The 10,823-nt window shown below is 33.9% G+C and overlaps 1 protein-coding gene across 1 annotated transcript; it reads right to left on the bottom strand.

The window, feature by feature from the left end:
• Positions 1–251: 251 nt before the first annotated feature.
• On the bottom strand, positions 252–4,000 carry LOC145066075 (multidrug resistance protein). Its single transcript, XM_079013246.1, has 6 exons — positions 3,661–4,000; positions 2,656–2,793; positions 1,495–1,581; positions 1,361–1,408; positions 738–880; positions 252–534 (listed from the first exon to the last, which is right to left on the bottom strand). Exons 1-6 carry the CDS (start codon positions 3,943–3,945, stop codon positions 522–524), a joined length of 714 nt encoding a protein of 237 aa, XP_078869372.1. The 5' UTR covers positions 3,946–4,000; the 3' UTR covers positions 252–521.
• Positions 4,001–10,823: the final 6,823 nt, after the last annotated feature.

The following is a 10,823-nucleotide window of genomic DNA, read 5'->3' as shown; positions in this document are numbered from 1 at the left end:
GAGTCCTCAATCTGCCATTGTAATATTTTTTTTAAGTAATAAAATTTACCGGATGTGCGGCCCTACTTTACTAAAATAAATTTTTAGTGTCAACGGCTTCATTTTTTATTTTGTCTAGGCTCAAATCTATTTGGACCAGCCTGCATAAATACCCTCATCATCAAAACCCGGTTAGAATAAACAAGATTGTCTAATAAAATCAATCCATTTAGTGTCGAATGATTCCAACTTCTTAATGGTTAAAGAATAGGTTGTATCAAACATGTTGAGTATTGATTGATTCAGTAGTACGTACCACTGAATAAAACCATTAAGAGGTTATCAACCAGCCGCTTAAGCATTCCAACGGAACAAAGATTATGTACTATTGACAAATAAATTTCAAGCATCAATCTATCGAGCACAGATTTGAAAACAAAAAAAATGCGACATATTTTCGTATACAAAACCTCATACGCGTGTGCTTTGCTTGTAAAGCTGGTATGGTGAGTCCACATTTCCCTCTTCTTCTTCCTTCACGTTCAGGTTTTGACCCTGTTGACCATCGGTGGTAACAATATTTTTGTGTTATAATTAAACTTTGGTGGTTTTGTTTTACTTAAGAAACTTAATAGAGACAAGTTCCAAAGCTTTCTACAAATTTGCACCTATTTATTTTTTCTATCTCGCTTCCTTAAGTGTCCTTTCATTTTTAAACATCATTTATCCAAATAAGACTAACTAATTATAAGACTCACTTGGGTTTATCAGTGGCCTTTTCCTCGGACTCTGTGTCAGATGTCGAGTTTAGTTCAGTCAATTTCCCAAACGACTCTTTGGCATCCCCAAAGAAATCTATAACTTTATCCAACACGGTTTTCAATTCGGCTTTTGTTGGGAGCTGAAAATGATTAGATTTCAACTGTTAGAAAGTTATGATTCAAGATTTTCCTTATAAATAGATCTTTCTTCGTTAAGTATCATTATTTATAAAAAATATATATATATTTTCAGTATTTGAGCTTTTCTTTTTAATTTTTATGATTTTTAACTTCAGTTTATAACATATAAATAATCATTTCTAGAGAAAAGGGTAACATCATTTATTCATTCAAGATTTTACCCATACAGAACTTAATGGGATTAAAAGAAACAAGCCCTAGTCATGTCCCTATTAAGTTCATCAAGTTAAAAAGACACTTCATTTTTTTCATATAGACACCCTATATGATTTTTAAAATTGTTTTATTGGTTGAATTTGCATTGTTTTTCGGAAAAGTAAATTATAAACAGTTTATTATAGATTGACTTTAATATGGTGTCTTAATAGCAACACCCTTTCGTTTTTAGAAAACTTTTGTATTATTTTATGCATAAATACCTCAATAACATCATTGCTTGCAAGTGCTGCTCTTATGTTGGTACCTTCCTGCATAATCATACAATTATTAAGAGTACAATTTGACAATGATAATTTAAAATTTTTTAAAAATATTTATGTAAAAAAAAACATACCACAAGTTTGTATCCATATCGAAATTCGGTAGCTGCGCGTAACACACGATGCTGTCGAATTGCTGTCTTTTGAACTTCCTTCTCATCCTTTTGCAGTTACAAAAAACAAGTTGAAATTTGCCTTTTTTTTAATAACCAGTATATTAAATATGATTACAAAAAGTATACCACTAAAGCAACAATGCAATGCAGTTGTTTTAATAAATGGAAATCTCCAGAAAAGTCCTAATATTTTACCGTAATTTATGAAAAAGTCCCAAACTAAAATATGTTTACGAAAAAGTCCAAATTATCGGTAAAAATGACAATTTGACCCATTCTTCCCGGTTTACTTGTTTGATTAGAGTCCCATTATTTTACCATAATTTACGAAAAATTCCCAAAATAAAATTAAGTAATGATTTAACCATTTTCTCCATTTAACATACATTTTACTAGGTTAATTGCTGATCTGGACGTCTAGTCATTAAATTAGCTGAAAAGACGGATATAATGTGTTATATAATGCTCCGTTTACCATAAAATTTGATATCCATATCAACGGCTCATTTATGATTGTGTATCCAGATGTCAGCAATGAAACCGTTAAATGTGCGGTTTTGTGAAAAAGGGAGGGAAATAAGCTGATGAGATAGATATACCAGGCTACATAAGATTAGATAGACAATCTGAAATTTCTTATAAACTGAAAAATGATGAATTTGCTGCTAGTTTATGTAATTATTGCAATTTTCGTTGGATGCATTTTATATTTCAAAAAATAAATAATAGATCATGATATCATTTTTTTATAGTAAACATAACATTATATAACCCAACATATCCATATCATCAGCTTATTTAATGACTATCCGTCCACGTCAGTAATGACACTGTTACAGGGAGAAAAAGGTTAAATCATCACTTAATTTTAGTTTGGGACTTATTCGTAAATTATGGTAAAATAATGAGACTTTAATGGAACCGGGTAAGTAATGAAACTGGTAAACCGAGAAAAAAGTGTCAAATGGTTGTTTTTACCGGTAATTGGGACTTTTTCAAAAACAAATTTTAGTTCGAGACTTTTTTGTAAATTAGGGTGAAATATTAGGACTTTTCCGGAGATTCCAATTTTAGGAAGTATTAATGGTTGTAATAAAATGTTGGTTATGTAGAACTTACTTTGTAAATAACTCCTGCAAGATTTTTTGATAGTGTGTCTTTGTATATGTACTTCCCAACAAAATTATCTTTACCAGCAATCAGGATCTTTGCGGTTGTCCCACCCGCTACAATACTCACGGGGTACCACAAATAAACCTGTGAAGATATATATATATATATATATATATATATATATATATATATATATATATATATATATATATTCTTATTAGGACATTATTCTGTGAAAAATATATTCGGTATTTGAAACAAAATATAATTTGTATTTCAAAGTATAAGGCTATGGTAGAAAGAAATGGAAGTAGAATGTTGTAATAAACAAATTAATAAAAATACATAGCTATTTATACTTTCATTTTTTCGAGCGAGTTAAAAGCAACAAATAGCACATGACATTTTGAAAAATCTACCAAAAAATACAAATTAAATTTTACTGCTATAATTGGGTTAGATTTTTCAAATTTTACTGCTATAATGGGTTATATAATGCTATTAAAACACCACCTAACACTTAAAATGTTGATTTAGGTGGAAAACTATGAACAAGAACTTGAAAAGTTGCTTATGCTGATCTACCTTCTCAGACCCTCTTGGAAACATTCCTAAAACAATACAATAAAATACAAAAAGAACAAAAATAAAATCAAATCAAAATACAAAAAGAAGAAAGAAAAAATACAACAAAATATCGCCTTTAACAGCTTTTTTTTATGTGGAGCATATGAAATTTGATATTCTAGCTGAATCGTTTCGATAATGGTTTGAAGTGAAAGCATCTTGTTGTTTATTGCAATTTTTCCTAAAATAAACACTTGGAGTTGACCAAAAAATAGTAGAAATCACTCATAATTACTCATAGCAATTTTGGATATGAAAAGTACTGTTATGATTAATGTCAAAATCAAAAGTGTAGCTCCTCTTTTAGTTGTGATTTTAGCTACAACAAATTCGATGATGGATTTTGATACATAGGGATAGCAAGTAAGGGACGATAATACTAACATTGGCCATACGGATGAATATGACGAATCTAGGGTTGCCATCGTCTTCGATTTTGGGCATAGCAGGCATTGGGCGTTGGAACTGACGAGCTTGCATTCCTTTTTTCCCTTTTGCTTCAACCACCATTAATCTCTTTCCTTGATTCTGCTGCTGCTTCCTTTGAATTTGCGATGAACAAAACGAGTGTCTGATTAAGTTGGAATCATCGATTGTTCTTAGATTCTTGGAGTTGATGGAGGTTTTTGGAACCAGTGCGTGTGCTTTCAGAGACATACATACCTCCATTGTTGTAGTTAGAGTTATCTTCTTCTCTGTTATCCAGAATTATGTAAATTTGTTGAAGAAACACAACGAATATATAGTTACTTTATCCACCAAACACGTGGAGGAAGCAAGACCTCAACTGGGATGACTCGGAAAAAAGAGAAGGCAAAAATTAATCTTTTTTTTTTTCTTCAAATTTAGCCACCTAAATTGTGCTAACTGCTAACAGGTGGACATCTAGGGGTTTATTAATCAGAGAAAAGAAATCCATATATTACTATAAAATTTTGATTTTGGTCGAGTTTTTTTTTAATTATATTATTATATTTATAATTTTATTGCAATATAACAAAATGACTGGTTGGTTTTCTAGTAATAATTTTTTTCAAATTACAACAAAATCATTATATTTATAGAAATTACGATTTTGAAATTATTTTTTTTTCGTTTATATCATTATATTTACAATTTTGTTGTAATATCAACCAAATGACTTGAAAAATAATATGATAATATTGTGACGTGAAAGTCACATCACACCATCAATCCATCATTGCATATGCGAAAGAAAAATCAACACATGAACACGGCACGACACTCTATAGGATGCGGTACAACGAGGCAAAAACCTCCCTATAAAAGAAAGGTCTCATATCCTCATTTCTTTCCATCAACTCTCTCTCTCTCTCTCTCTCATATGATTCAACTTCGCATTCTATAATATGGTTAGCAAGGCTAGGATTCAAATGCCAAGAACGAGCCATCAAAAAATGTCATAACGTGTAACAAATTAAATTATATACTATTTTTTGTAAACAACGATAAACTTTAACAATCTTCCCAAAAAGTACATATCAATGTCTTAGACAACTGTCAAGTATTAGTTCCATGACAAGAAGGTGGTTATAGTTCATTGTGCTCCCAAGTATTAGTTTCATGACAAGAAGGTGGTTATAGTTCATTGTGCTATTTGGTCATTCCACATCAGAGGTGAAGATCAATTTTAGAAATTGGGAATATACTACCATACAAATATTTTTATTTTTACTATTTCAGCGCTTCATTATTTATTAAATCATTTTATTGTTACAAAAAGATGGAAAACCCAAATTCTCTCGGGAGAATAAATTAATTATGATATTATAAACTTAAAAATTATGTTAAAGATGTAACACCTTGTTGACATACCATAAAATGATGTGGTATAAAGGTATTTATCATCAGCTTCATTTGCATGGTTGTGAACAACATCCAACATTACCTGTATGGTTGTAATTCCCATATAATCTACAAAAAAGTACTTAAAACACTAATGACCTAACTAAATATATAATCAAGCTTCATTACAAGAAAAGTCAAAAACCTCCATTCCTACAAGGTACAAATCTTTAACCATTTCTTTGAACTTTAAGCAAGCACTGATAGGTCCTCCACCGCTACTCGCATAATAGTATACACCACCTTGATGAACATATGACTAAAACTAAAATAACCATCTTACCCTTATATTCCAAAACATAAATACTAGAATAATTGATTACCAAATTAGCAGGACTCGGGAGGGGATGAAAACGACCGGTAAACGAAAGATTAATCGACCATCACTACTCGTTGAACTGATGATTGCCTTCCCTTCTGCCGACTATCATTTCCTTTACATTTGGTCCTGGTTCATGGATGTAGTATTAAAAAAATGGGTCTTGTGTATATACTCATCTTGCCTATGCTTATCACTAGCCTTTTTGGTGTCACACCCTCAAACCAGACGGCGGAAACATCTGAGGGATCGTGTGACTATCAATTGAAATATCATCACAATGAATATACATGAAACATAACATAAAAATCACCATGCATTACATAATACAACCATCATTGTTCACATCAAATACATTGTTTAACGTTACATATTTCAAAACATAAATTGCATGATAGTCAACATTACACAAAAGAAATTTCCAAAACACACTTGGTGATTCTTCCGCTTAACGGCTACCTAAGAATACAAGTTATTTTGAAAATGGTCAACATATATAATGTTGGTGAGTTCATAAGCATGTTTAATTGAAAGATTTTTGTAATGTTTGTATAACCCAGAAAATCCGATATTTTCTGTAAAATGTATGAAAATGATGTAATGATCGAGTATAAATGTATGTGTGATCTCTATTGTAAAAACATGTACAAGTAAGCAATTCAAAATTTTCCTTGTATTATATATGTTGTACGTAGAAGGTAATGAATAATAGTATTTCACCAGAGAATCCGATATTTCCTGATTTATAAAAGTGGTGTAATACTTGTATTATCGTATGAACTGTTTCGTATTAATATGATTTAAGCACTTTGATTCTCGTAATGTATCGATGGTAATGGATCTCTATGTGAGTCATTATAACCATGCATAATATTGACTAATTCGCCTGTCTTGGCATTTTCCAAACACCAGTTTTGATGAAGATTTTGTCACCCTAGAATGGCCTAGTCTAACTGTAGCAAACAACTCTGGTGTGGGGGGGAGTCACCCCTGTATAGATCTATACACAAACTCTCGCTCTCCCTCCAGGAGACTCTAATTATAGCTACAGGCTACGACCATACACTTAATGGTGTCAACTGACAAGTCTCACTAGATCCTAATTATTGCTACATAAATATGTTTAATGTTATATGTATTTAGATTTACAGACACCAAATGATACTCGCATGTGAAAAGTTACGGCCCAACAAACATGAAGAAGGACAAATATGTCCCATTAGACATGTAAGTTATTTCCAGGCTTGATAGTATGCAAATGGACACGTTAAAGCCAATTAAACATATGATGAATTTTTCCAGGCTAAATTAGCATGTAAAAGGGCCACTAAGGCCCAATAATAAGTAAGGCTAATTTAGGCCCATTAAGCATGTAATTGGGTCACTAAGGCCCAATAGAGATGTAATGAATATATTGGGCCTAATAAACATGCTAATGGATCACGAAGGCCCAATAAGCATGTATAGCAAGTACTAGGCCCAATATTCGTACCATTGTTGTATTTCGTTTGTTTGTTATAGTATAGATTCTTTTGGTTGAAACATTTACCCTTGTTAAATAAAATGACATTTTTTGTCCTTTTTGGTGAAAATAACATTTTTAGCCTATTAAACCATTAAACTTAACATTTTCGGCCCAATTATAAATTGGTTTTACAATTTCGGTCAAAATACGTTTATTGACATTTCTAGCCCTTATTTTGTAAAAGTTTACATTTTTGGATCAATTTCCGAAAACTTTACATGTTGGCCTAATTTAGAAATAGGTGTCATTTGTAACACCCCATTTATTAAGTAGATAAATAAATAAAATAATGAATTAATTATAGCCCTAAAATAAATAATTATATATCAAAGGTTGGTCTCGAGGAGCTAACTATCACAATTTTAGAGATTGGGGGTTAAAAGTGTAAGTTCCGGATTGGTTTTGTATGTATTTATGAAGGCAGGGACTGAATGGTAACTTCTGGGACTTTATTTGAAGAGATTTTGGAGGCAAAGGGGTTGTTTTGTAAATATTGTACCTAGATTGCAATGGATTTTTAATGTTGGGGTTTAAAAGGTTAATATGGGATTTATTTTGAAATGATTTCTGGATGGAGGGACTAATCCTGACATTATGTCACTTAGTTTTACTAGGGCTCGGGTATATAGCCATAAAAACCCTAACCCTAACTAAACCCTTCCAGCTGTCACCCCTTATGTCTCTAACCGGCTACCACCCATTCTCCATTGCTTCTCTGATCGACCAAGCCACTGAAGAACCAAGATGACCGGCAAACCGCTACTTCCGGCGAGACCATCCACCAGTTTTGTTTCACAGCCAACGGTCGCCACTGCTTCGCCATCCAAACATCGCAGTCGCTGCCGGTGACGTTGTTGGGGAGGGGGCTTACTGTCTCCATCGTTGCTGCTTCACTCCATCTTTCCTTTTTCCCTTATTTCGTCAAAGTGTCATCACCCCTCTATGTCTTCTTCTTTTTCTTATTCTGTCCGCCGTCGCCGCCTGTGCAATGCATTGCGCTCCGATCATTATTTGCCACCCGAGAGGCGGTCGAGTTTGTGTTTCACATGGGTTCAAGGGTGCTGTTGTTTCAGATTCGTGTAGTGTGTGTTGCTGCATGACGGGGAAACAAGAGAAATCACCGCCACCACCGTGAGGTGGTGGCTACCATGCCAAATCTGTTGATGCCGCCTCTATGAGCCACCAGGTGGGTGGCTGGACCTTTTGAGCAAATCAAAAATGTGTGTGGGTGTACTTATGTTGAGTAGGTGTTGTGCATAGGGCTGTTTGGGCGGAAACTGCAAGAACAACCACCACCACATGCCGCCACGGTGTAGTTGTGTGTGTGTTTATTTAGTATGGTGTATGTGTTTATTTCGTGAGTTCATTGTAAATTGTAAAAATTGGATTTATGAAAGGAAAATCAAACCACCACCGTAGGGTGGTAGCCGCCTCCTACCGCCATCGGCCGCAGTGTCGGGTGGTGGTGTGCTTTGATTGGGTTTGGACCTCGTTTGGGGGATGTTTGGACAATGTGGGACCAATGAAACCCTAATGGGCCCAAAGAAACCCTAGTGGGCCCAATGGAACCCTGATGGGCCAATAAGGCCCAATGTGACCTAAGAGCCCAACCAATTGACTAATGAACTAGTATTAGGTTGGAAAACCCTAAAGGCATAAAACCCTAACTTGTGGAAATTGATCGGGACACACACACACGAGAATTATTTAATTAACTTGAAATATTAAATAATAATCATTGGCAAACTAACTTAAGTCAACTGTTGGATTAGCGTCTAAGCCCGTAACTATATTTGGTATGTACTTGACCTGACTGTGCATGTTCCTTTTGGGTTGCCTTCGCCAAAGCAACTTGACAAGGTAATTTAAGAAGAGAGAGAGAATATTATGGTTTATTAATATATTATAAGAATAATATATTAAAGGAGAAATCATATTTATTTAATTAGTATTAGTCATAAATTAATTAGGAATTAATTTGGTGACTAAAAGAGATTAATTAAATAAAGGGGCATGGACTGTCAAATGTGTGATAGTTGAGTTTTGGGCTAGGAAACCTAATGGACTAAGGTGGAAAAAAATTATGATGAAGGATCTGATGGGTTTTGAGCATTCTAACACTCCTAAGTGTACATGCAACCCTAAATACCTTGGATCTATGTTTTCTCTATTATACAGGCAAATAAGAACATCCAAGGTATTATCCTAATCTAGCATACAAAACAATGAATGTAACAAGATAGAATACATACCTCTTTGTTGTAGAAAGTCTTCATGAAGCTTGAGTGCCAAGTGCCCCAAGTGTGACACCTCAAATGGTTCACACAACACCAAATACTCTTGGAATAACTTGAGAGAAAACTACACTTCATGAAAATCGGCTAGCCCTTTCTTACTCTCTCTAGTGGCCGATTTTTCCCAAGAATGTGATCTTTATATAGTGTTACAATTAGGGTAAACCCTAATTGTCATGACTTTCCATTTCCTTGGATCCATGGGTTCAAATACACCATGGAGCATCCATGGACCATCCTATGGGTTTTAGCCCAACTTGATTATCCATGGAGCATTAGCCCACTATACAAGTATGGATGATTTACACAATCAACCCATATATTTAATTAGTCTTCTTTTGATCACTTAATTAATCCTAGATTAATTCTTGATCAATACTAATTAAATAATCTTATTATTCTTATTATTAATATACTAGACCTTATAATATATTAATAACCATAAGTGTCTTATTTCTCTCATTTAGTCTATCCAAGTGCATGATGCCATGCAACCCAAATGGACCATGCCGGGTCGGGTCAAGTCTTACCAATTATAGTTATGGACTTAGACATTAATCCAACAGTCTCCCACTTGGATAAGTCTAAAACTATTATTGCGTATGACTTCAGGAACCAACTGGCAATCGTAGCTCTCAAAAGCTTCTGTCGAATTATGACCTTGTAGATGAACTCTGACCTTTGTTAATGACTTGTCCATTAGATAAGGGATCATATATTCCTCCATTCTAGATATCATATGGACTGAGACATGGATTATAATCATTCTCTCTGTCCATTTGTTGTTTCCCGATTTCCGATTTATGACGACTGACTAATTGAACAAATCAAATCAGTCCTGGCCCGGCCGAGCACTTCCATTTGTCATCATCAAATCATCGAGGGGCCCACAGATATCGCTTTTATCCCGAAGGTAAAAGGAACGGATAAACTTCGACTCATATGGCTTGTTCTACTACTTGTTGAATCATACACAAAGGCACGTTTTATAGCACCGAGTTACCAAATGCGTTTTCGTGCTATCAATGTACTATCAACTCATAGTAACAACTCATATCTCTAGGTTTGAAGAATATAAGATATTATCGTCTCATGATCACTCGTGATAAAATCCATGAAGTGATTCCAATGAGCGCGGGTTGAATCCAATACTCAGAACTTATGAGCACTCATGAGTGTTGTAGCCCTTTGTCCAACACCTTAGACCTCTACAAGCCAACCCATGACAGTCTTAATTCATATCTACTTCCAACATATGACCGACTGTGGATGGTTTGAATAACTTAGTCATTCCGGAAGAATAACCTAGTTTATTCGGGAAGTCAAAACATGCAAAATGAAACACAATAATAATCGAATCCAATATGGTCTCAGAACTTATGAATATAAATAAAACACCTTTTATTTATCACCATATGATTACACATTATTCATTATATACTGTTTCAGCTATCAACTTTATTCTTGAATTTAAAACAATAGTTGTCCCATGCTCCAAGCATGTACACTATGTTTTCTAAACACTAGTCATGCCATACACCAA

The sequence above is a fragment of the Lactuca serriola genome, chromosome 8, assembly GCF_051521515.1.
Source record: "Lactuca serriola cultivar US96UC23 chromosome 8, Lser_US96UC23_V15, whole genome shotgun sequence".
Lineage (NCBI taxonomy): Eukaryota > Viridiplantae > Streptophyta > Magnoliopsida > Asterales > Asteraceae > Lactuca > Lactuca serriola.
This window is presented reverse-complemented; position numbering and strand designations above follow the sequence as displayed.